The 27,489-nt window shown below is 38.6% G+C and overlaps 2 protein-coding genes across 2 annotated transcripts; one reads left to right on the top strand and one right to left on the bottom strand.

Moving 5' to 3' along the window:
• The first annotated feature begins 116 nt into the window (after positions 1-116).
• FAM169A (family with sequence similarity 169 member A) lies at positions 117-21,411 on the top strand. The gene is made up of 12 exons (XM_067315956.1): positions 117-254; positions 1,792-1,891; positions 3,026-3,111; positions 4,522-4,693; positions 7,330-7,509; positions 9,008-9,136; positions 9,354-9,466; positions 12,155-12,209; positions 12,539-12,677; positions 14,902-15,067; positions 16,026-16,232; positions 17,011-21,411. Exons 1-12 carry the CDS (start codon positions 117-119, stop codon positions 17,572-17,574), a joined length of 2,049 nt encoding a protein of 682 aa, XP_067172057.1. The 3' UTR covers positions 17,575-21,411.
• A 1,212-nt stretch (positions 21,412-22,623) lies between these two features.
• On the bottom strand, positions 22,624-27,316 carry NSA2 (NSA2 ribosome biogenesis factor). Its single transcript, XM_067316107.1, has 6 exons — positions 27,212-27,316; positions 26,852-27,039; positions 25,506-25,656; positions 24,983-25,162; positions 23,620-23,812; positions 22,624-22,915 (listed from the first exon to the last, which is right to left on the bottom strand). The coding sequence occupies exons 1-6, from the start codon at positions 27,212-27,214 to the stop codon at positions 22,848-22,850; spliced, it is 783 nt and encodes a 260-aa protein (XP_067172208.1). The 5' UTR covers positions 27,215-27,316; the 3' UTR covers positions 22,624-22,847.
• Positions 27,317-27,489: the final 173 nt, after the last annotated feature.

Raw genomic sequence — 27,489 nt, 5'->3', positions numbered from 1 at the left:
CAGAGGGAGGTGTTCAACAGTCTTACTAGTTCCATTTTTAGTAGGAATATTTGATAGTCTATGCATTGTATCCCTCAGGTTACCTGCAGTATTAATCATGTTGCTTTTTTCTCAAGATGATGGCGTTCCCTGTGGATGTGTTGAACGGCTACAGTCATGAGGACTTGGAGAGCTCTGCAGAGGACTACATGTCTGACCTTCGGTGTGGAGATCCGAATCGTCCTGAATTCTTGTCCTTGCCAGACCACAGCAAAGTAAGAACCAGCAAATACCTTGGTCATGGTTTTCTTGATATGCTTGTAGATATAAAATATGTAGGAAAAACACAGTCCATAACTTTTGAATGATGTCATTGTTTTAACATGGCTTTTATATTTTAAAAATTCTCTATTATGTTTAGTTTTGTTTTGTGAGGTGGATTTAGATCTGGATGTCAGTCACTTCATCTGCTCCTTCTGGGCAATAGCTCTGTAGGTACTAAATAACTTTATTAAAAAATCCTTAATCTCAACTGATTTCTTAAACTCTTTCCTAAAGACAACAAACTCGTGTAGTCATTAAAAATTTATTTTCATAACTTTGAACTCACGCTTTACTGAAACTGACTGACTGTTTGTATCTCAGTCCTTCAGTGATCTTCATGGTTGAGTTGAACTCTTGATATGCAAGTTTCACTAATTTCATAAGTGAGCCTTTTCTTTTTATCTGAAGTATTCCCTGCTGTTATTGAGAGTTCTAATAGAGACTGGCTGTGGCATTATATGTTTTAAACACTTTAGTGATAAGCTGTCTAATGTTGGCTCCATCCAGATGAACACTTCTGTTATAACTAGCACCAATAAAAGTAATGATGTCTAACTTTAATGAAAAATAAGTGAGGTGAGAGGATTCTCTATGGGCATAAAAGGTCAGTGCTGCAGATTGCTTTGCAGAAGCAGAGTCTTGAGTATTTCCCAGCATTTGTGGTAAGTGCAGGTGCTGTATGCCTAAATATTTATCTGTATTAACATGATCATTTGTGGCATAGCATATCATAATCTTGATATATCATGATCAATATAGACTGTTTTCTGGGTAAGCAAGTCTATTTACTACACCATTAACACTTGTCTAGTGTGGGTTTGTGGTTTTTTTTTTTGATGCACTAATTAAATATTGAAAACATGCAGATTTAATTATCAAAAGGAATTTCCACAAAGGTCCTTAACTCCTGAGTGGTGAATTGCTTTGACCCTTCTTACATTGATCCAGAGGGAAAATCAAGCAGACAAATTTTAAAATTCTAAAATGTGTGCAGTTTTAGGGAAGAAAATCCTTTTGAATTCAAAGTTCCTGCCTTGACACATTAGGGCTATTGTTAACAAACACTGGCAATTTAGCTGTGCCAGTTTGATATTCCTGTACCTGCCTGCCTCATTCTTCTATTGGATTTGACAGCTTGTGTAGCTGTGGCGGTTGAAGTGAACATATGCTGGCTCTTCGCGCACCTCACTTCAGTTGTGCACATTAGCACAAGCTGCTGACAGCAGAGAGCGGTAACAGCATAAATTGTTGCAGCTAAATCTGCCAAAGCTTGAGAGTTGGAGCTCTTTAGATTTTTTTCTTCGTAAAGACAGACTGTGTTTTAAAGAAGTCAGTAAGGGCCAGGGTCTGATACTTGTCTTTTACAACTAACTGTTAAGCACTCAGTTTTCAAAACTCATCTTGCTTATCCTGCTAAATGTTCTCTGTATATTTTACTAATGTTGTATTAGCAAGAGTCTATTGAAGTATTGTACGCTCTTGTTTCAGATTCCTATTAGCTTGTCAACTGTGGGCTTCGTTCCTCTTTATGGTGGAGAGCAGACACACAAAGTTCTTGCTTTGTTTGCACCAGAGGACTCGCTCACAGGTTTCATTTTAAAATTCTAATCTCTGTGTTGCTGTTTCTTTTTCTGTGACAAATACATGTAACCAGGCCCTTGCGCATTCCATGCTAGTGTAGCTCATAACTTTGCCACTTTTCCATTTGTTGTTCACTACTGTCCTGTTCCCATACTACTCTTTGTTGTGGAATCATATACACAAATAATAGAACTTTGCACACTAATTGGAGTAGAACTGGACACATTAAATTCAGAAGATATCTAGCAACATAAAACAGTGCTTGTCTGATTGCACTTAATAACCAAGTACAACATGTGTCTCTTGGTTGCTTGATGTACACCTCGCATCTCCAAAATGAGTTTACTGAGCTTTCATAGAATCCATACCCTTGGCCATTAATTTGGATGCTCTTTATTAGCAGTGATTGATCAGCATGAAGTTTAAATTTGTCCTTGCCTGCAAGTCCTTACATAACTCTGGCCAAGGTAACATCTTACTGTTGGGGTTATTTTTGTTTTTTGTCTGTTTGTTTTCCCTTCCAGTCCTCCATAACAAGCTCGGTGCTATGGCTTGTTTCTTTCTCTTTCCATACGACCTCCTATATATGAGTTCTGAGTTTGCCAAAAACACAAATGAATCAGACTTTCCTGATTGTTAATCACATGGCCATCAGTCATGTTAAATCCATCTGACTCAGACTTATACAGTTTCAATGTCAATATCCACTGTCAGTACAAAACTAAAATACACGTGTGTGTGTGTACATATGTACGCCTCCGTATGTACACCTATGTATGACTCCTCTTGGCAGGGCCAGTTTTTATTGGGAAGACGCACTAGAGCACAGCAATAAAGGATAGTGCTTATGTCTGAAAAACACTTTCCCTATGTCACACTGCACAAAATCTGCATTTAGTTTCTCTTACTGTTCTCAAATTCAGACAGGTCTTGGACCAGACAGTGTTAAGTATGGGGGGGGTCTATAGCACCACATATGTTGTGCTAAGGTAGTAAGAACTGCATTAATATAGTGCTGATTAGAAGATGCTTAACTTGGTTGCTACAGTGGTATTCCTAACTGTTTAGTGACTTTAATGAATATGTTTCTTTTGGAATACTGACAATCACTAATTTTTTATTTCAACTTGTTTCTTTCAAGCTGTAGCCCTGTATCTTGCTGACCAGTGGTGGTCAATTGATGACATTGTGAGAACGTCTGTACCTTCCAGAGAGGGGCTTCAGCAGGTAAAGAGCTCCAATGTTCACCTAGCAGTTCTTCTTATCCTTCAAGATAATGGCAAATAGCTGGTGTACGAATTGTAGCATGTTTTGTTTTGATTTGGAAATGAATTGGCCATCTCATGTAAAAGCAAGATCAATGGGAATAGCGGAATCGGTACTAGGGGGAAGGGAATTTGGTTGTGAAGATACTGTCTAGAGAAAGTGTGATCCTTGTGCAGTCACTTTGCAAACTATTTTGTTGTTGATGATGGTTTTTCCTTACTCTTTAGGATATAGTATATCTGGTTGTATTGAAAGGTCTCAGGAGAGTGGTGCATTGTATTGTAGGAATACCTTTCAGTCTTATCAGGTGATTAGTAAGCTAGAAATATTGAAAGGAAACTCTTTTGATAGAAGAGAGTTGAGCTGTTGGCCTGCAGTGGTGATACAGGGGGTTTGGGAACACAGAAGTTGCCTGGTATCTGCTTTTTTTGTTTCATGGGGCTTTGTTACCCTTACTGATGCCTATGTAGTTCAGATTTTTTTTTTCCAAAACTGTAAACCCATGTTTTTTTTCCAGCACTCTTATTCATATCTGTTCATGGAATTTGGGTACTTGTCTTGGTGATGTGTGGGTTTTTTGGGTTTTTTTTTGTTTGTTTGTTTTTGTTTTTCTTAATTTACTCTAGAGAATACAACATGCAGCCTTGTGTTTTTGTGTGCTTCATAATGGTAGGATGGTGAGTAAATCAGGAAAGCTAAATCTTTTGCAGGTAGGTTAGCTGAAACTTCTGACATTGGGAAAGGAGCATAGCTCCTTCATTTTTTCCTTCATTGTGGGTAGGATAGTAGTGGTGACCTTCGATTTCATGTGTAAAAGAAATCCTGCAGGAAGGAGAAAAGGATATTGAATTCCTTGTTTAATACCACAGAAACTATTGTAACTATTTCTTCCATGGCATCACGTCCTGTTGTCTGCCACTCTATCAGCAGCTGATTGAATGTGCTGAGTCCTGCAACCCAGTGAGGTTCATCATGACTTCTTTGTAGGACTCCAGTTATCTGCTGGCCTGAGAAGTCTGATGCTGGCATACTGCTATTCCATGTTGTGAATGTTTCTTAAATCCAAAAATAGTTCTGAGTTGATTCAAAACATTCTCCTCCCAGCCCCAAGCTTTTACCCATTGGGCTGGGACTGACGCTGAAGTTGTGAAATATCCTCTATCTATGGTAGTGCTTTACACCTAACCTATTGCTATGGCTTCAGAGCATCTCCTGTCCCTCAAACAAACCCAGAGCTTTGTCCTGCTTGAGCACTTGCAGCTTCTCTTGCAGTTGCAATTGTGTTAGCTGGCACTTTTGAAAAATAAGGTCCCTGATGTATGAGTATCAGCTAAACTAACCACTCTTCTAAAATGTTCTGTGTTTCCTTAGGTGAAGTCTGTTGGAGAGAGGGTGGTTCTCTATGTTCTGAATCGAATTATCTATCGGAAACAAGAAATAGAAAGAAATGAGATCCCATTTCTCTGTCATGGTAGCAATGACTATGCTAAGATCATATGGAAAAAAGGAGAGGCTATTGGGTTCTATTCTGTTAAACCTACAGGTAAAACACTTGTGTTGTGGGATTTTTTTTTGCTAGGGGTGGGGGAATAGGTGAGATGGGGAAGTGTATTTGAAAAATACTGTATTTAGTTAGACCTTACAAGCTGTGCAGACCTAGTGAGTTAGTGTTTTCTTGAATTCATAAAAGGTTGGACTGCAGTTAAAATTTCTAGAAGTAGCTTAAATGCTTGTGTGACTTAGGAATCTAAGAAGGTACTTCTTGAATCTATTTTGTAGAATACTAAGATATTAGAACCCATAAAAATGAGATGTACTTGAAACCTTTTATTTTTTATGTTTCCATAGGACAATCATTTAGTGTTGGATTGGCATATGTTTGTTTGTTTTTAAGGAGTAGTAGTATAGTTTAAAATTAGTTTACAAGCAAGTCTTAATTTCCTTTGAAGCTAATGAAATATGCCAATATGAGAACAGAGCTGTGCTCTGTGCTTTGTTCTGAGCTCCAGTATCCACATCAAGTACTTTTGCTGCTTCTCTGGCTTCTTCTGTCTATGTATTTATATTAATTGAAGGTTAAAAAGTGTCTCTTGTGCTCTTCCCTTTTAATTTTGAACCTGTGCACTTGTGCTGTGTGATGACATACTGGTAATGTGCAAGCACAAGGGTATGTTTACTCTGTTCCCCCCCCTTACCCCCCCCCCAATATATTGGACAAGGTCATATCATATTTGATGAGTCTGAAATTCACTGGGGAGTAGAAAGATTGTGCAGGTTACAGACAGTAATCCTGTATGTTGCCTGCTTAAGGTCTGACTAGCTCCAGAATGTAGAGCTCATGTTTATCTGAAATCAGATAAACATTTTGTAAAATTAGATATTGTTATTTCTTAAACATTTTACAGCAGAAAAACCTCCCCCGCGGGCACCATGCTCAGCTACGCTTTGTGTTGACAAAAAGAGATTCCCTTTCCTTCCACACACATGCACTCCCTCAGTTTACAGTTTAGCTAACATGTTTATGCCATTAATCTTACAGATTTTCTGTTTTTCCTGTTTTCCATTATAATTCCCTTTTAGTTATTTGGATTTTATTGTGGTTTTTCAATTTTTGTTGAATAAAATTTGGTATTTATGAATAGGCTGTTTAGTACATTGATGCCACTTCATAGTTAGAATATAAATTTTTGGATCAAGGAGGAACACTATGGCATTTTTATTTTACCTCTAGAAGGGATTAATGAATTCTGCCTTAATTATGGTACTGGAGACTCACTGAAGACATCCCCATCTCTGACATAAATATATGCCTTTGCAAACTGTTAAAATACAATAGTAAACCGGCTGGGTCATTGACCTGTTCTGGTCTGGTAATCAATATAGGAAAGCAGTCAGCTAATGGTGTGTTTTTATTCTGCTTGTCAATACTATCTTTATTTATTAGAAATGAAATATTCCATGTATTTTTACATGTCCCAGTATTTTTTCTAATGTCAAAATTGCTCTAGTGTGGTGGCCCCAAAAGTAGGTTTTTAAGGTTCTGAGACTTACAAATTAGAATAGTGATTTTATTTTTAGTCTGGAATGGGGACAGTTGCTTATGTGGCAGTGAAGTTTTACCATATGTTGTATGAAGTTGCTCATTTGTTATATTTTTTGTGCTGTTCTGCCAGTTTTGTCCTGAGTTCTCAAACACTCAAGGTTAGTCATTCTAGGTATTATCAATATTTCACTCATGTTTGATTGCATATTGTATTCTCCCTATAAGTACCTCATGTGGAGAAAGAGCTCTGGATATAGATGGTTAGGAAAGTGTTGGAGCCTGACTAATATCCCAAAGGGTGTCCAAGTAATGTAACCTTTCTGCTTATGTTTCCCTTGCTTGAAAAATGAAGATAAGTATGTTCACTGGTCTTAAAAGGTATTGCAAGGACAAACTAAATTCTATAGAAGACTGTATGTTTCTCTCTAGCCTCATTAGAGGAAAGGACCATTTACTGGCGTGATTCACACTGACTGGCAAAATGTATTGAAATATGAAAATGATTGAAATCCTGAAAATGGATTGGGTAGTTGAAGTGCTGTTATAATACCATTAAATGACATCACTTTGGCATTGCTGAGTCCATAACTACCCTCTAATACTGAAGTACATGTGTAATTGCAGTCTGTTTGGTCTTCATTTTAACTATAGATAATATGTGCTATTTATGGGAAAATTTCAATGTAAAGCTTCTTGGTTTTTTGGTGTGTCATTTCATTTCAAAAGCTGGAATTATTGTTTCAATTCTTAAAGAAGAGCTGAATTGCAGTCTTCCTATTTGTCCTGAGGAGTTACATAACCAACAGAAAAGTGCAGTTCATGAATTTTTTTGACTCCTTTTCCCTCCTCCCTTTTTCAGCTTCATTTTTAGTCTGATTTCATAAGGAGCTGTGCAGTGAGATTTTTAAAGTGAGCCTTTCCCCTCTATCTCTCTACTGCTTTTCCTTTTTTCAGCAGACAACTTTTCCGATATTTTAATCTATGAATATCTTGGCAACTTCATAAAGCTTGTCCAAAGAGCCAGTAAATGGCTTACAACAATTACAGCCTGTCTTTAATTGAATATGCTAAAATCCATGCTGCAGCATGTCAGTGCTGAAATACTGACAGATATTTTCCTCCTCCCATTATTTTAGGAAGTGTTTGTAGCTCTTACCTTACTCAGAGTTACCAGCTTCCAGTGTTAGACACAATGTTTGTAAGAAAGAAACATCGTGGGAAAGACTTCGGACTAATGATGTTGGAAGACTTTGTGGATTCCTTTACTGAAGACACACTTGGCTTACGATACCCGCTGTCGTCCTTCATGTACACAGGCAAGCTCTTTGATTTATTCTTCTGGTAGTCTTTGTTTTCTTTATATGTCCAAATGAGCATTGTTGTTCGAGCTCCATGAGAGCACTCCATGTTTGTGGCTGCATCACAGAATCACAGAACAGTTGAGGTTGGAAGGGACCTCTGCAGGTAATCTGGTTGAACCCCCGTGTTCAAGCAGGATCGGCTAGAGCAGATTGTGCAGAACCGTGTCCAGCTGGGTTTTGAATATCTCCAAGGATGGAGACTCCACAACCTCTCTGGGGAACCTGTTCCAGCATTCAGCCACCCTCACAGTGAGGGTCTTTTAAATGTCCTAACCTCATTTGGGTAAGATGGTGAAATATTTCCTTATAAAATTTTAATCCTCTGTGTGTGAGATTTGATTATTGGCTCTCTGTTGGCTTTCCCAGGATGTCTGGTCAAGTGAACATTCTTGGCTATGTTTTAACTTAAGTGTAAGGAGGCAAAGTTTTAGTGTGCAAGGAAGACACTTATCGCTCTATCATTAACAGCCCAAGAGGGATATAGTATCTAGGAAGTGACAAACTTTCTGGAAATGATGTTGCTTGGGATTGTCTATGTTCAAGCAAGCAGGACTTCATTTGCCCAATTTCTCAAGTCTGTCTTTGTCTTGTCCTGCTCTCAGTGCATCTGCCAGGCTTCCCTCTGTTCATGTTTTCATCATGCCTCTTTGCTAAGCTGCTGGAAATTTTCTGCTGTTATAAATACCCCACTCTGCAGTTGGATCCAAGTAGACCTTGTTTGTTAGGCTTAAGCTGGCCAGCTGTCTCAAGCACAATTTAATGACTAATTCATTTCCCTGGCCAAGGAGTGGTATGTCAGGATCTTGTCCGCAGAGGTTATGCATCAGTAGAGAACCAGTTGAAAAATGGCCGTTTTCCTTGGACCCACTACTGAACAATGTCATAACAAGCTTCTCCACATGCATGTTTGCTATGTGCAGTGGGAGCAAAAAGGTGAAGGGATAGCAGAGAAGTAAATATTCCAAAAGTGAATGGTGAGTGGATAATAAACCATACAAAGGCAATGTGTTTGCATTCCCAAAGAGTGCTTTTAACCAGGGCCTATAAAAACACTAGTTGACAAAATCACTTGACCACATGCTCTACCTAAGACCCCTTCCATCCCAGTTTGGTCTTGTGATTGGCAGAGATGGGGACCAGTGAAGTTGTAAAACTCCAAAATGGATGCTCAGAGAAGAAGAAAAAAGTGGCATCCGTTTTTGTTTGCAGTGTAATAGAATAGTGGAAAGTGCTTAAACCCGAAGGAGGGATTTACTGAGAAAGAAGACTAGGGTATAGCAATGTTACGGTTATTCAGGCTGGACTACTTGTTGAATGGTTCTTTTTTGGTGGCTTATGTGTATGATGGAAAATTACAAATGAATTTAATTTCAGATAAACTTTTAAAATGGAAATACAGCTGTGTATCTAGTGTACATAGCAGGTTTTTTTCTCTTAAATTATATTTGTTCAGTTTGTAAGCGCTACTTTGAGAAGTACCCTGGGGACCATGACCTTTTATGGGAAGTGGAGGGAGCAGGACACTGGTTCCAGAGGACACCTATTACCACTGTATTGCAAAGGGAAAAGCTCAAAATTACAGGTATGGGTGCTTTATTTTGTTGTTTTATGACACTGTAAAAGTTGTACTGTAGGGTGTTTGCTCTACAGGGACTCCTTTGAATGTTGCCCGTGGAAACTAACAGAGAAATCTTATTTCTCCTGAGATCTTGTGAGATCATGTTCAGAATGGCTAATTGTTAAATTAAGATACTGTAATCTTTCTTTTTCCTGCTGCCCCTTTTAACTGCTCTTAACAGAAGAGGCCTCTCAGAAAGAAAATATGAGTTTCCAGACAGAGGAGTATTTTTTGCAATCAGCAGTGGGATCTGAAGCAAATGAACAGAACACAGAACCAGAAACACAGCTAAGTGTAGGTACACAGAATGTTTTCCATCTCTTAAAAGCTCTCAAGCTTTTTATATTTTTCTATGATCATATAATGTATCTCATCCTATTCTTTCATCTTTAATTACCTGTTCTTTATTTTATGTTCAGTAAATATTTTTAATTTTTACAAAACAATACTTTTCTGAAGTTCAGAAATGAATGATTTTAGCAGATTGATATGTTTGATAAACAGTATGTTATGCTTGTTTGAGATTTTTTTCCATGTATGTTCTCAAGAAACCGTCTTGGGTTGTGCAGAGAGCTTTCCATGCCTTTTTACTTTGTCTGAGGGGCAGCCAGTCTGACAAAACCCATGACTTTCACCTGAAAGTGATACTGCTTTTTTTTTTTTTTTGCTTCCTTTTTGGTCACTGAAACAGCCATAAAGTAGAAGAAATGTTCATTGTGCATCTTGTTATAATTGAGTTGGCTTGAGTCTCTATTATAAAAGACAAATATTTTTGTTATCTTTGGGTGGATGTTAATGTTTCCCACTGACTTAACACTGATGACTAACCTGGGGCTAAAAATACACTTTTGGGGGGGTTTTCCCCATCTTTATTTTCCTGCATGAAAGGGGTCTGTGTCACACTTGAGCTGTTTGCTAGCAGCTTTGAGGAGGAGAGTATTTAACTGTCTCAGAGATTAAACTCTCCAGAAAGGCTGTTGAACAGTAGTGTCATCACAGGAGTGGAGCGAATAAAGACAAGTGTTTATGGAACTACACACTTGCATCACAGCTGAATATGGTGGAAAGTGTTTAGTTTGCATTTGGGGTTATACATCGTCCGTATACAAGGATTGCAGCTTTATTTGTATGTATTTGAAGTTTCAGCCTGATTTCAGCTATATGTGGGTATCTAGTTGGGAATATTTTTGTGTATTTGAATATTAGACATCTGTTCCTCCATCTCACTTGTGCACTGAGACCACACAATGTCCTTGGGAATAACTCATAGCTCCAGATACAGGGAGGATGGATTTCTGTGTTTCAGACTGTCTGTAGTATTAAGATGTGACCATGTTCTCCTATAAGTCAGTGACTCTTCCCATTGAATCATGAAGAGTAGTAATAATGTTTGAATTGGTGCTTTCACCCCTTTAGATATAAACTTTAAATATGAAATGTAAATCAAATGTCTGTTTTCCTAGTGAGAAAGTTGGCGTCTCCCAAAACAAAACTGATGGCAAAGTAGTGATGTTTTCAGACTGTAAATGAGAAGCAACAACTTAGTTGCCTTTAACTGGTATAGTAGTCTTTAACTTGTAAGAATGCCTTGAGCATTATCACTGACTTTAAATTCAGATAGATTGTGCTAACAATCATTTCAGCAAAACCTTTTCATAAAAATGTGTATTTTGGATGCAGAGTTACATGGATGTACTTGGAGAAAATAGCAGAGGGATGTTAGCAGTTCTCAGGGTTTTCTGTGGCTGTGAATTAAGAATTCAAGCCCTGTCTTTTGCCGTGATCAAGAAGGAGAAGATGATGGATACTTGGTTCCCAAAGTGCTTCAACTCCTCCTAGCCTGCTAGAATCACTGGCAGCTCTCTCCTGGCACCTGCGCTGTCTGTATAGAGCTCTGCAACAGTTTGAAAGCTGGTGAACTGCTAAACAAAACAAAACACCCTACCATCCCCCACACCTGAAAAAAACATTCCCCAAATGCATTTCTGTATTTAATTTAGTGGTCCCTTTTTTGTGTGGCTTAAAACTTACTTGAAACTATTTTGAGCAGCAGAATCTAGATATGGCCACTTGTTGCTGGCCTTCTTGGGCAGTACTTGAAGTGAGGCTGGAAAGGCAGCAGAACACCTGCATGCAAGTTATTGCCAGTTCTAGATTGCTTAGAGTAGTTAAGAGAGCAATGCATATACTGCATTTTAATGTATATAGCTTGCACCCACTTCATGATATCAAGTGCTTGACCACCAAGTCCTCAGCTAGCTTTCACAAAAATGGAGATATTGGGAGGAACAGGAGGCAAGAGAGTTCTAGGGAGAGGGAGGTCTGACATGAGCATAGGTTACATGCTGACTGTGCATGTAACCTATATTCTTGCTGAATCGCTAAGTTCTGGTTTTTTGGCTGATTTTTCTTTTTCTTTTCTTTCTTTTATTTATTTTTTTTAAAGCTAATCTGTGGGTTGCCATATTTTATTGCATGTCATGATAAAATAAGACTACAAAATACAAGTATAAAAATAAAGCTGTCCTGCTAAATTTTCTAGGCTACTCTAGTCTAGACCCTTGGGTTTCTACAAAAAGAGGAGGGGAAAAAAAAGACATCTAGCAGTTAATTGTATGGACACCTGCTATATACTATTACAAAAAACTTGCTAGTGTTATTTGTAATGGCAGGTTACATTGAAGTCTTATCTTGTATGTTGGGATCAGAATAAAATGCAGAAAAAATATTCATGCTTCTATTAAAGACCAGATGATAAGAAACTTCATCTGGTCTGTTGAGATATAAGATATGTATAAAATAATTTTATAATGTATTTTTATATTTTATACAATTTGTGAAATATATATGTATTTTAAATTAAGAATGGCTGTAGCCAGTCTTCTATAGTATCATTACTATGAAATAATGTTTCAGAAAGGTGCAGCCAGAGATGGGGAGATGAAGATATTTAAAATAACATTGGTCTTGCTTTTGCTTTAGGCTGAGTCTCAAAAAGGCAAAGAATCATTAGATGTCCATGCAAGCACATCTGAAGGTAAAAGTAACACTATCAATATTGTGATTATTATGGATTACTAGGTTAGCAGACTCTTTGTAGCTTAGCTTATTCATCTGCAAAGAGGGCAAAAACATGCCTTGCTCTAAGGTGCTGGGGTCCAGCTCATAAAATTAATTGTTACAAGTCTTGGTAACAAGACTGTTTATGTGTGTTCAGAAAAGTACCACAGTAAAATGCTCTTTCACTTTTTTCTTACACTCACTTGCTATAATGAAATGATTAGAGGAAAAAATCTGTATGTGCAGTCTTCCCTAAACTGCTTTTCTTCACTTGTATTTATTTATACATTTTTTCCCCCTTCTAAGAGCCTACCTTAACACCCGTTTCCATTCGGACGCGAAGCAGTCATTTAAAACGCCCCAGGATAGGAAAAAATAGCCAGGAATCTGAACCTGAAATTTCCAAAGGAGATGAGGAGAATGCTCTTCACATGTCAGAAAGCAGGTAAAGGAGCCCATATTATATTGATATTATTATTTTGTTACTTAGGCAGTCCCAAACTACAGGGGTCTCCACCAGTGTGGTACTTTTTCCTACTTTGCTTGCTTGCTTGAAAATAAAGCCTGGTGTGAGAAAGGAAATTGAAATGTCACCTGAAGAGTGATTGTGCCAAAATGTCTGGTGTTTCTGAAAGCTCAGCAGATGTTGGAAAGAACAGTAAGAAAACAGTGAGGACTGAGGGTGTATTTACAAGAGGGGTGTGTTCTGTTATAAACCAGTCTGTATTAAGGTAAAAACGTCTGTATTCACACAGCATGATTCCTTATAATAATATAGCTGGACATCTATCCAGTGCTATGTGTCCCTTCCTGACCTCTTCTTATGGTAGCATCTTACAGTTAAATAAAATCTGACAGTGTAGTTTGGGAGTTGGTTACTGCTTGTCACTTGATAACAAAATAGTTGCAGGGAGCCATCCCTCTTCAAAGTAAAGCCCTTTGTTTAGATAAATCCTGATTTAGAACTGTCATACCCAGACTTACATCCTAAAAAAAGTAGGCTTATGTTCATACAGTTATTTAAAAAAAAAAAAAAGAGTCCGCTTGTGTGTTATAATAGTTCTTACAAGACAAGAAATCCATCCAGAAAGCAAAGCTATGGTTATTTTAAAAAATGCTCCTTCCTCCCCCTTGCCCTCCCTGAAAATCTGCCTTTTTGAGAACTGAAGAGAATGTCTCCCTCCCCCCCCCCCCCGGAAATCCCTCAAACTTTTGTTCCATTAGGTTTCTTAAAACAAAACAAAACAACATCCCCCCCACTACCACCACCACCAAAAAACAAAGAAACAAAAAAAGCCCTAAACCAGGTTTTCAAGTGAGGTTGGATATTCTGTTGCAACATTGTTGTATTGGACACTGCTCCTCTGCTTGTAACACCTGGAATGCAGTTTGTGCAAAATCTCAGCCCTCCTGTAGCTCAGCCATCAGACATCTGTTTTTATGATTTGTTCTCTGTAGAGAAATTTGACCAACTTTCAAGAAACTGATTCAGTTTCAGTTGGCTGCCAAGCTAAGTGGCTTCCCATGTTTCTTCAGCTAGCCACAGCCTAATTTTTGCCTGCTGCTTGCTCTGTGAAACTGCAGAGATGCAATGCTGTTCCTAGCTGGTTCAGAACAGGCCACATGGCAGGGCTTGACTTTGCCACAGGTTGAGAAGTTCTCCGACTTGTGACTACTACTAATTGCCTAGTTGGGTAGGAGAGAGGACCGGCCTCTGTCATTGAAAGTGAGTGTTTTGGGCTTTGCAAGGTGGAGTCAAGCAAGAGGCTGCTCCTCTGAACGAGATGTGTAACGTGGTGTCTGTGAGCAGGGCTACAGCAAATCTTGGTGGCAGTAGGGGCAGGATGGCACTTTGCTTCCCCCTTCTGTGCACTTTAGCAAACAGAGCAGGGTCTTCTCTCAGGGACTTGACCCCTGCCTGGAGCTGTTCTCCTATGCAGTACCTCCATCTCAGACTGCCATTTAACATGAAACCCTCTAATACTGCATTTATTATGAAACTGTGAAGCAGCCTCGTGCAAATCCATGTACTTGTTGTTTTGGTTTGTATATACTACTTCAGCGCACCTAAGAGTTATCATCTCAGAAATGAGAATTGAACGTTTGAGATGGTGTCACTACGTATCAGGTTTATCAAAGCTTCATCTTTAGCTGTTTGCTAGCTTAATCTCTAGCTGGTTGTATCTTCAGCCAGGATGTGTTTATCAGCATGAGTTGCTATTCAGTCATGGTCTTTAAGTCATGCATGTTCAATGGTTATATAAACATAATTGCTTATGAAGCTGCATAATTTTTAACTGTTCCTGCAGGGGGGTGGGGTGAAGTTGCTTCCTCTCTCACCCCTTTGTAGCTTTTAAATATGTAATGGATTACTGCTTTTTAATTTTCAAATAACAAACTTGCTTAGACAAGTTTACACACAATGGAAGTGAGATAGATGTCTCCACTTTATAAATGCCGCAGCAATTTTGTCTAGTTAATATCTTTCCCCTTGTTAGGAGTTAGCCATTCTAGATGTGTTTATGTTTCTAGATTCGTATTTCCCTTGGCAAGTGTGTGATATAACAACTTAAATTGGTCGTGAGAGAATGATTTCTGTGCTGATGAGATCACCAAAATTCTGTATTTATTTAAACAATTTAAAGGAAATATCTTAATACCTGCTGCAGGCTGGAACCACTTGCCCACACATCCGAAAGCTCAGAAGACTTAGTAGAAGAACCTGAGGAGAATGCTGTTGAGAACGATGAGGAAATGATTGTTGAAAATGAGGACCAGTCTGTGTCGGAAACAGAGTTGCATGCATCACCACTTGAGAAACGGAGTGAGAAGGAGGTGAGTTGGGTGTTGACTGGCAAGACTCAATCCAAAAGAGATGCAAGTGATAGTGATGGTAGATGGCAAGTTTTCAATATGAAACTACAATTTCTGTTAAATATGGTCCTTAGCTGCCTTGATCCATGTGTTTATTGACTCTTAGATTGTCATACCAATGCTTCATTAAGAACTCCATGTTAAAAGCTAAAGCTGTACAGAACTAGTGTTGGGAAACTTCCTCTTTACTTATTTTGGTCTATTAGAGTTCATAGTATCTTCAGTAAAGTGCATTTCTAGCTTGTCTATTGAGATAGCTTTTGTAATTGATTTGTCCCACTTAGATGTGGAGAACTGGAATAGGGTCAAGAACTGATCCAGTATTTCTTAAGAAGATGGCTTCATTGAAGGAGCTAATACCTGGTATACTTCAGTGACTGCTGTTCCCCCTGTCCCCCCCCCCCCCACCACTTACCCCCTCCAGCTTATGCATTAAATTCAATTTTTTTTCACAAGACTTGTTACTAGCTGAATTCAAATCTGGGAGTACCCACTGTGACCAGCAATATCTCCGGAGTTTTATGTTCCTATTGATCTGTGAGCAAGTAGACCTTACACTGTGTTTGGTTCGTTAACCTACAATTTGAAGGAATGACTGCAGCTTGCATATTTGTGAGATGTATAAAAAGTATGTAACTCAGCTGCTAACAAGAGTGTAAGCCATGGTCAGAAAGTATAGTGCAGCTGATAACACAAAGCTATTACGCAGTTTAAGTAGTTGGATAGCTTCTACATTGAGCTCTGCCTTCGTAGTACACTTTTCTAGGTACCTGAGCTAGCCGCTTTCTCGTGTGAAGCTGCATTTTAGATCATGAATATGCCCACTGGTGTCTGAGAACAATGGCTCGGCACAACCTTGACTTAAATATGTGGGGGGTTTGGGGGGGGGGGTTTGTTTTTTTGTTTTTTTTTTTTTTAGGAAATTCCACCAGAACCTCTTAATGGTGAGGCAACAGAAGAAACTGGTAAAACCTCACTTACGGCTGACGAGGAGACAGCAAATGAAATTTTAGGTGGTGAATCGAAATTGCAGTCTGAGAGTCGAAGAGAAGAACCCTTAACGCTGTTTGTTCCATTAATCCTTGAACCTCCAGCAAAACCCTCAGAAGACACTGTATCAGATAAGGTGAGAGAAGTGCAGGAAAACTTTAAGTCCTTCTCTTCAGTGTATACACATTTTATTGTTTGGGTTTCTTTCTTTTGTTAAGTAATGGATAGAAAACACCTCTCCCCATCATCACTATATGAATTTCTTGGAAGAAAAAATTATCAGAACAGATGAAATCAATTCATAAACAGACTGTATTAAAGTTTATTTTAATGTGCAAAAGCAGGGAGTGCATGCACATGGTACCTAAGAGAAAGATACTCCAGCTTGCCTTGGCAGTAGTGAAACAGTTATTTCTCCCTACATAGTCGGATATGCGTGAAAAGCCACAACCTTGGTTTGTGTGGTAGTTTTCCATGATGAAGTGTACAAGCAATTAATTATTGGTAAATACCCCTCAAGAACACAGATTTTACTGGTTTGTGTTTATGGTCTAAGAGCAGATTGTTATGTGACTTTATGCTAGCAAAGTGATGATAATTGTATCTGTCCAAAATAAAAAAAAAATATTTTTTCCCTGGGGATTAATTTCAGAATGTTCATGTTGTACCTGAGTCCAAATTACAAATCTGGAAATAGAAGACAATCTCTGAATATCAAATGCAGTCTCAAAAGTGTCTTATGCAAAGAGGAGAGGACTGGTTTGTTGACCATGCATGTAGTACTGGAAACTGTTGAATGCCAGAATTTCCTCTGAGGTTGCTAGGCAGGGGTTTTAGGTGTTCAGTATCTTGTATCTTAAATTTAATTGTCCCTTTGATGTCTCTTCTCCCCCTCCCCCCCCACCTCCGGCCAGGTTTTAAAAGCAAATGATTCAGGGGTGCTGACTGAAGAAAGTCTATCTATAGAGAAGGAGGACACTCAAGAAGAGCAGCAAGAAGCTGAAAGGAAGAAATTGTCCAAGGAAGAAAATGCAGCTGCAGCTGCTTTGGCTCCAAGGGATGAACCCTCAGACAACGGCCTGCCAAACTTTGTGGTGACTGAAGCTGCAGAAGAATCTGTTTCCGAAAATGTGTCGCCCAAAACAACTTCCTCGGTGGAAGAACAAAATGAAGAGGCAGGGCACAACTCACAGGAGGCCCCTGTTGCCTTGGGTCAGAGTTCTTTGATAGTGGTTGAACTTGAGGGTGTTTCTTTTCAGCAGCCTTCTGGACAGGAAGGCCAGAAGAACCAGTCAGAAGAGCAGTCGGAAGAGTCTGCTGAGCAGATGGATCAGTACACGCAGACAGCAGCAGAGCGGGCTGCTGACAGCAGCTCTGAGGAAGCAGAAATTGAGGTACCCATTGTAGATCGGAGAAACTTGCGAAGAAAGGCCAAAGGTTACAAAGGTCCACCCAAGAAAAAAGGAAAGCCAGCTTAAAAATGAAATATTGATTAATTCATCTATTTGTAAGAAAGTTATTATTTTGTTTAAAAAACTAGGGTATAACTAAACCGTATGGGACACAGGACACACGTTTAAAATATTGGGTTGGACTTCCTTTGGGAACTTATCACCTTTCCTCGAGTTTTCTTGAATTTTTAACCACTATACATTGAGCTTCATCAGAGTATGAAAGTAAATGGCCAGTCTCCTCCTTTTATAAAGGATACATGCTGAATAAATACAGAAGTTGTGCTAGCAAAGGAACAGTTTGCATATTTAAGGTGGCAGTCTTGGAAGAAAAATGGTGAAGTGTGAAATCCTGGCTCTATTAAGGTCATTTAAATTCCCATAGACATCGCTCTAGAATTTTTATAATCTTGTGTTCTGTACTGTGGAGAGAAGCAGAACAAGGAACATCCTCCTCTCTTCTTGTTTCCTTTCCATAGATTTTTTCAGATGAGATTAAAAGAATGTAAGATTAAGTAATTCTAGGTTTCAAAATATACAAGCAGGTATAACTCAGTAGATCAAAGCAACATAAGCAGCATCTGTATTTTGCTAAAATCGGACTGGAGACTTTCCACTTCTGATTCCCAACTACTATTTGCTAACCACTTGAAACAGCTGAGTCAGCAGAGACACTGTCTATACAGTATCTACCATAGCACACTCTGATAATTAAGTTCTTTAAGTGAAGATTTAGAGATGTCTACGCGGTAAACTGTATTTGTAACTTCCAAAGTGAGTGTCTTGCTAAGCATAAGTTTTCCAGAATGTACTGCGTGCAGATTCCAGTACACTAGGGAGTTGTTTGAACTGCCTTCCTAACTATTTGTGTGTGTTGAATGGATACTTGATGACTTACTTGTTATGTTACAGGAAAAGGATATTGCAACTTTTGATCTAGTATTGGTCTGAATGGAAGTGGTGCTTTGTGTTTTCCAAATACTCAGCTGGTGCTTTGGGGTAATTAAAATGTTGTATCTGCCAGATGTGACTCCTGTGAGCTCTGGCATTCCAGGTGGATGTGACATTCATTAGTGTGAATATTAGTGGGGATTTCAGCAAATGCTTGTTTGCCAAACTCCTGTGCCTTTAGGAGTTAGCAGGAGATTGCTGCAAATACTTCTGATTCCCACTTTCTTTTTCTAACTTGGATGTAATTCCTGGGATAATAGCTCCCCAGTTTATAGCTTTCTTAAAAGCAACAACCAAACTTTGCAATATGCAAACAGGCAGAAATCAAAACAGGCTATTCATGCATGTTTCCCTTCAGAGGTACTCTTGGCAAACCATATATTTAACTTAAATTGCCATATACACTATAAGCTATTTCCTAATTTGCTATATGTTTCTTTCAATAAATGAAGCTCCTCTCATAATGGGTTAAAAACTCAGGAATAAGAAAGAACAGTGGTCCTAAGAACAGGAAATCACACAACTATTTGATCTGCTATAACTTTTTGAAGATTAGTAAACCAGTCTCCTACAGTGTCTCAAAAATAGAGGTATCTGGAAATTGCTGTTTAGCATTTCTAAGTACAAGGTTCACTTGAATAATTGTAATGCTGTCTTAATTTTTATCTCCCTATGAAGCAAATATAAGAATCTGTTCTTTGATTTTTATGCTTATACAGTTTAACTGTATTTATATTTTAACTGTATAAGATATATTCTTACTTAATCAGCTGAAACAAACAGAACCATGCTCCTTTTTAATTTGTTCAGAGACACTGAAAAAAAAAGTGGGTTTTTAGAACTATGTATTGTCTACTCTTTGGATTTAGGGTACACGGGATCACTGAGTTAAATCTGGGTTTCTTGAGGTGTTGCATTTAGCTGTAACTTCCTATCAATGTACAGGCACTGCTGTGAACCCTTGATGGCTGATAAATGTTCAAGATTTTTCATGATTGTTTATAAACCTATTCAAGTGAACCTTAAGCATTTCTAAAACTAATTAAACATTTTCTATGAAGCACATGAGACAATTTCTGTCATCTCTAATATGGCTTTTCTTTTAGTCCTAAGATTTATTGTAAAAAGATGAGAACGTGATGGCTAGGAAACATATATTGCGTTGCTAGGAATTGGGCTCTGTGAGGATTGATGGTAGTTAAAATGGGGCTTAAAGCTATGTTGTAACCCCATCTTTTGTTTGTTAGAGTAAACTTTCCTAAACATTAATCTATTGAATACTTCAACTGATAAAAATGTATCAACTTTTAATAATTCAAGGATTCTTTTGTTTATGAAAAGTGAATCCCAGTTATTTCAATTACTTCTAACTGGATTTTTGAGGCATATGTTTATATCACTTGTATTCCCTTTAAGGTTGGAAAACAGTGTTAATGGGAAAAGGTCATTTCACTCATTTGGCTCTTTCTTTTCACAGCTAAGTCAGTATTGATTTCAGTTAATATATTTTTAAGATGTGCATATTGAATGCATAAGCACTGCAGCAGCAATATTGGATTAGGACAGTCTTGGATTCTACTGAGATCAGCTAGATTTCTGATCTAATTTCAGTGAGCTGGGGGGGGGGATTTAAACGTGAATTTAAGTTCAGTAGTTAAGTGTACTCTTGAGTAACTATTTCTGTAAATCGAGGGTACCTGAGATAGTAGCTGATGGCCTGACAGTTAAGAACAGAATGGGGCAGTCAAGGTGTGATTAGAATTCTGATACCTGATATGGTCTTGAAAACTAGACAGTTCTAGCTGTGATTGCAGCAGTACTTTGAACTAAAGGGCACAGTTTATTTTCTGTAATAACTTCTTTGGCATCAGTCATCTTGGAGTAAATACTAAGTGACAAAATCAAAGTACCGTTATTAAATAATAGTGTTTATCGCAGTACTGATTGTCCCATTGGAAACATAGCTTAATAGTCTATACTTTCTGTTATATTAATGCAAGAGGAAATATCTGACAACTGAAGTGTTTTACCTTGAGAAGACCAGTGTTTTTTAGGCTTGGACAAATTTTTTCCTCTGTTAACTGTCTGGTTTATTACCATTGAATTGTTAAAGAATTTTTAAGATCTTACCGCACCAGCAATCAACAATTAAAACATCGACTTTCTACAACTTTGTACCAAATCTTATTACAATGTGCTTTGGAACTACATGTGTACAATGAAAGCAAGCAGTATTATTTTTGAGCTTTATTTAGTCTAGGAATAGAGCTTAAAGAACGTTAATTTGTGACTTCAGCCTTGCTTTTCAATGGTAAATGGTTTTGTATTTGAATCCAGCATTTGTTCAAATGTCTTTCTTGTGCTGCTTGTTTTAACAGGAGTTGCTTTGCTTTTCCCACTTTTTTTCTGGTCTTTTTCTCATTTCATGCAGAATTCTTGTTTGTTGTTCTCATGTTTCATAGTCCTTTACATGAAAATGTATACATGTCTTCAGAAGTGCTTTTAACTTACTTAAATGATGTCTGACCTTAGGTTGTTGCTTTTTATACCATTTCATTCTGTAGATGTCAGTAATCAAATTGGTCATTTACAATGACATCAACATTACTAAGTTAAACATAGCAATAAATAGGCCTAAGTTTCAGCTTCTCTGCTCTGAGTGACCATTATAAAATTTTATTTCCAAGAGGATACACTTCTAAATTTATTTTCATAAATGTGGTGTTAGATGTTTTCTAAAGTAGTGATACCCTGTTATAAATTTGCTGTTTATAAATCTTATGAAAGATGTGTTGCTATTCTACAGTACTGTATTAAGTCTTGTTACCGTGTGTTTCAGTTTTTCCTTTTTTTAGTATTGTCTTGACTGGTTTTGAAATGTTTTGAACTAGTAATTAAACTTATATTTTGTGATTTTTTTTTTCCTGGTTTTTAGTATTTGAGCCCTCTCTGCTATACAGGAGGCATCTTTCTAATTGCATCAGTTCACTAGAGCAAAATTTATAGCTATCATCATATTTAGCATTATTTTACAATCCATCTACTACCAAGGAGCTTTAAAAGCTCAAAATTATTAAATGAAAATTTTTTTACCTATAAAAGCAACTTGCTGTACTTCAATGGGTTTACACGTCAGATCTTCTTTAAGAAGGCTTTAGAAAAGGCTGTTCTGAATGTTATAGTCAGGCAATCTGCAGTTTACACTATCCTGCAGAGTTGGTATAAACCTAGCAATTTTATCTAGTTAGTCTATTTTGTTATAGACAAGCCAAACAACACTGAGGGGTAAGAATGCATTCATAAAACTGGAGAAACTCTTCATAATGATTTGACTCTGAATTCATGTTAAAAGCTCTTTGGCTTCAAGTACTGTTTAAGAGTAGGAACACAAAATGAGTGTGTATTTGTAGCTGTAGATGGTGCTAAGTTTGTTTACCACCAAATTCTTGACTTTAAAGTTAGTATTTGTATCTCTGGAAGATTACTGTTTTAACTACAGTACCACTGTGACCAACTGATGCTTGTGACTTCAGTTTAACTTGAATGTTTCTTAAAACAACCACGATGGCTACGAGTAGTTGTAGTATCAGTGTTGTCATGCCCTTCTCTAATTTCACATTATCCTAGAACCACCAAAATTTTACAATTTGAACTTGTAAAACTGTTCTTCTGCATGGAAGCACTTGCTCTTTCCTGTAATGCAGTCATGGATACAGAAAGGAGAAAGAAGGGAGGTAAAATGAAAAAGAAATAACCACCCTTCTAGTCATCTTCCCCTCCACTCCCCCCCTCCTTCCACTGTGCTGCTGATGTTATCTCAAGCACATGCTTTTCTATATGGGCAAGTACCAAATTAGGAATGCTTAATTTCTAGTGTCAGTCTGCAGTAAGATTTTTGGCTGCATTCATCCAGTTGTACTGATTCTCCAGAAGCAGAATGCAAGTTAACATGCTCTTCTATACCTGCAGTTATTACAGTAGGGTTCCCAGTCTTGCCATCGTGGGAGATAAGGGCTGTATTTCCCACCACTAAAAACTGTGAGCGGAATATTTATGCTATGAATTTAAGCCACAAAACTGCTACTGTAAAAACACCAAGAAGATTTAAGTCAAATCCACACCACGTTAGCAAAACGTGAAAATTGATTCACTTTATTTGGACAATGTTCAGCTGAACAAACATAATAAATATAAAAATCTGAGCAGTCAGTCTGGCAAGTTTAAGTTCCTCACCAGTTTGTGGGGTCAGTGTTCTTCAATGGTTGAACATTCCAGAGATCTTGCAAACTTGTTGAAATTGGACTGATTTTTGCAGGAGCCTGTGTCCATTGCTTAGTCTCAGATACCACTTAGACAAGTAGAACTGCATTAATACAGCCATCGTTTTCTGGATTGTTTGTTACTTGTGCATATTTCCCTAAAGAGAAAAGGGAGTTAAATTTAAATATCTACAAAAGCTTGAAGTAGTTTGCACATAATAAACTAAATAAGAATTTTCCATGTTTGCATGTTTAATCCACAAGTCTGTTTAGAAGTCTAGGAAACTCCTGTTCCAAGAGAAATGCATTTTGAAATCTAAATTCAGTTTCCACTGAGCTGGAAATGAGACTTTCAAAATATTTTTCATCAGGCTGTTCTGTAAATGTACCATCTCAAGTTCTCAGCAAGTTTAAAAAAAAAACAAAAAAACAAACCCAAAAAACCTCCACAAGTTCTTTTAATGGGGAGGCTGGCTTGGACTGTAGTACAGGTCAGCCTGATCCTGTGAAGACTATTCTAGTCAGAGGTTCCACCAAAACCATAATGTGACTATTCATAGTTCATGTGGTTAGGTCATTATAGACTTGTGGCACTAGTTAATACAAAACCTAGCCAAGTGAAGCCATTTTTCTGAACTTTACCTAATTTGATGTTGAAGATATGAAGGAAAAGCCTAAGATTAAAACTTGCAACTTGCACTTTTATAGCTGTCTAGTGGTTGCTTCCGCTGCAGCCCCAAACTAACATTTAAGAATGGATCAGTGTTGACAATTTACAGGATGCAGGCTTAAGTCTCTATTGCCTCATGTACTGTTAAAATTTTAAAACTAGTTCTGCAGTACAGCTAGCTTGGCTACTTACCCCAGATTACTTTGCCTCCTTGGGTCACGAGGCCAAGCTCACTCACGTTCACCTCAATGACGGTACCTTTGGTAATTACACCCAATGTTGTATACAAAGGGGAAGAAGGATTCTTCTTTACTCCAAGGATAGGTAGGCAAAAAGTAGCTTTAAGTTCAGGATGTGTCACATGTGCCTTCTTGAAACGTAAGCCCTATTGCATAAGGAGTGTTAGAACAAGTTAATATTTACTTTAAGCTCTTGTGATGAATTTAACATTTTTAGCATTATGTCCTCAGCTTCATGCACTTTAAGAGAGTAGAAATAAAGTGTTATCTATCTATTATAGAATGCTAGACTTGTTAAAATCTGATTAATGACAAGGTGAGATGAAATTCTTTATGTATATTTTCAGGATGCCAATTTTTAATAGTAGTGCAAGAAGAATGCTTGCTACCACAGATGGCTTCTGTCCCATGAAGAAATCAGGACCTAATGGTAAAGCATTTTACAGTCTTACTGGTTTTCAGACTTGAGATTTTCTTTTACTTCTTATAAACCTAAAAAAAAAAAAATCTTTCACATATTATAATATTAAACACCCATCTCTTATAGCACTTTCTATCTAGTGACCTGGAAGTGCTTTGCAAAGGAGACTTTACTACTCAGTACCATAACCCTTTCTCTGTCAGTAAAAATCTATCAAAGGCCTCTGTGTAAGACAACTATCAAACTAATAATGGAGTATAATCCAACAGGCACCAAATGCTTTTGTCTTTTCCTGTGAGGAAACAGGAGCAGCTGTTAATATTAAACTACACTGTCCTGGACAGTCTAACTTCTCCTGTGCACTGCCAGGCAGCTAGAGCCCACAAATTGTTCTTGCATCCACATAAAAAAAGGCCAGGCTGGAGACACAGTGCTTCCCCTACCTACTGGCACTGCTGTGCTTCAAGCTGGGTGCTGCTGCTCATCACCAAACCAGAAAGAGAGTAGCAGAGAGCCCTGGCCTCTGCAATGCGCAGAATCACAGCAGTTTGAAAAAAAAAGATGCCATCAGCTTTATATGCTATGTCAAAGTGCTTCCATTAGAGACTGTCTCATGCTAATTTGGGAGCTGGTAGCTTTAACTTCCTCCTGTAATTCAGATGATGCCAATAAGCGTAGAGATATTTCAATGGAGACAGAGGGATATGACTGCAGGGCCCACCCCTGCCCCCAAGCTATTCTAAGTTTGGATTTCTTCAAACATACTAATAAGAATATTCTGAATCAGTAGTTTAACCAGGAGTGTTATCATAAAACAAAGTCTCCTTGCCACTGGAACTCAGAGCAGCAAGTAAACAGAATTACTTAAATATTCTTTAAGTCTCAAGAACATTACCATTGGTCGAATGAATCGTTCATATTTAGGAGGTTTCCTAGTAAAGCCATCTCCAACAAAACAAACTTTTGTAACCATTCTCTTCCAGGCCTTCTTCTTTCTCTTTCCTGTACGGATCACTTTTAAAACTTCTGTTTCTCCTTGTGCACGGACTTTTGGCACAGGAACCTCCCATTTCCCCTGGAGGGGGGAGAAAAAAAATGCTAGTAGTCTTATATGCATGCAGCATCGGGAAATGAAAGGGGACAAAGAATAAAATACAATTTCACTAAAGCAAAGTTGTAAACCATACCTCTTATACAACTTATAGCTCCTCAGTTTAGTTAATGATTAAATTTATGATAAAATAAGCATATGCAATATCTTGTCCTAAATAGCTAAGCGATTTGAAGTTTTAGGATTTTTACAATATCAATATTTAGACTTTGCTTGCAGGCTGCAAGTCATCTGAGCATCAACAATTCAAAGTAGTCATCATCACAAGCAACAGTAAGTACCTGAATTTATTAATACAGTTACTTACAGCTTTTTCTTTTCTCTTCTGTTTGATCATGTTAGAGAGAACTTTAGCTCGGGACTGGCCCTCTCTGTCCAACAGGTATGCTGGTATGGCTCCTTTAGGTGTTTTCTCTTCATTCTTTTCCTTCGTATTTCTCTTTTCATGCATTTTAATGCTGCGAGAAAAGAAATACTTTTTTAAAACCCACTCAGTATTGAGAGCAGAAAAAAGTATTTTGTAGATGAGATATGAAAAACTGTCCTTTCACCTTAAACTTGCGCCTACTCAGAGCTTACTTTTAAAGATGTATTTGTAAACAAATTAAAGTAGTACACATTAATCCTTCAGTATAAATCACAATTATTTTTCATGGGAAACTGGTGATTTCATTTAATATAACAATTCTGATAGACTATACAGAGTGCATGGAAAGCCTGCCAATTTCTATCAAGATAGGAATACATAATACTTGCTAAGAAATTTTTGAATGGCTTAAAGCAAGCACCGTAACTCTCAAAGCCAAGCACTTTGAGTTAATAGCCTTCCTCTCTGGGGGAAGGAAAAAGTCTGCTACTCTTTTAAGACTTGATGGCAGCACTTAAGTTTTGGAGCATGGTGTGTGTCTGTAAAGGCACTGAAGTAGTCATGTTCTGTTACCTGTGAGGCCATTTTCAAAAAAACCCCCCAAAAACAAACCACAACAACAACCCCCCCCCAACCTATAATCAAACTCAATACCTTACAAGTAGCTGAGAAAATAACTGGCTATACTTGGAAAACAACAAAAACAACATGTGGTAATAGATATTAAGTTCATTAGCAATAAATGAATGCTGTAAACACTTTTTATTTCAAGTCCTGAACAATAGAGAAAGTTCTGAGAAAAATGCTCTTCTTTATGTAAGCTTGATATTGTAATTTATCCTGGAAGACAGGCCTGGTTGGTGTTCTGCTTGAACATACAGTGCATGTTACTGTACCTTTTCTATTAACACAGTTAATAGGAGGTGCTTTTTTTTTTTTTTACAGTAATACAGGAGTCAAGGTAGAAACCCTACACAAATGCATTCATATTTTTGTATTTTTGTTACAATTACACTTCAGTAATCACTATTGCTAGTTAACGCGTATCTTACAGATTGCTTGTAATAGAATTATTGTTAACTACTAATGGCAGAAACACCCCGAGAGAAGAGAGGAAGACAGGAATATCTTAACTGTGGCACTAAAAGCCTTTCTCCTGCAACTGCAACAGTAATTCAAGGTATAACGTATAACCCCAGTAAGAGCTCGCTCTAACTGCGTTCACACCTAATCTCATCCTTCAAGTACCAGAGCTGAACGATACCGAAGAGCAGGTGGATACTCACGTCTTTTTCATTTGTATCTTCTCAGCGTGGCGCTGCTTATGGTAGAGCTTGGCCTTCAGCCCTATCATTTTCTTGGCCTTCCTCGACCGCTCGTGAGCCTCGCGGCCCTCCTTCTTCCTCCTCCTCTCATGGTAGTCGAGGCGGCGCCCGTGGCGCTTGCGGTGCAGCTCGATGTGCTCGTTCTGCGGCTGGGGGCGAGCAGCAGGCGCCGTCAGCAGGTAACGGCCGCCGCCCGGGCCCGGCCACGGCCGCCGCCCGGGCCCGGCCTCCCCCGCCGCCCCCCTCAGCGCCCCCGCGGCCCGCTCCGCTCCCCGCGGCGCCCCCCGATCCTCCCCCGGCCCCTCGCCCCTCTCCCCTCACCATGGCGGCGGCCCCTCGCGCTCAACGGCCGCGCCGAGCGGCCGCCTCGCTCGCTCACGCGCAGCGAAAAGGGCGGTACCGCTGCGAGACGGCCCCGGCTGGGAACGCTCCCCCCGGACGCTTTGGTTCCGCCTGCAGGGGAGGTGGCTGCCTGCAGCGCTGAGGGCTCGGTGCCGCCAGGAAGGGAGGAAAGCGCGGACGGGACGGGCAGCGCGGCGCTTCTGGCCGCCCCGTTCTGACTCGGCCGGGCGGGGGGTCGGAACTCGAGGCGGTGAGCA

Source organism: Apteryx mantelli, chromosome Z, assembly GCF_036417845.1.
Source record: "Apteryx mantelli isolate bAptMan1 chromosome Z, bAptMan1.hap1, whole genome shotgun sequence".
Lineage (NCBI taxonomy): Eukaryota > Metazoa > Chordata > Aves > Apterygiformes > Apterygidae > Apteryx > Apteryx mantelli.
This window is presented reverse-complemented; position numbering and strand designations above follow the sequence as displayed.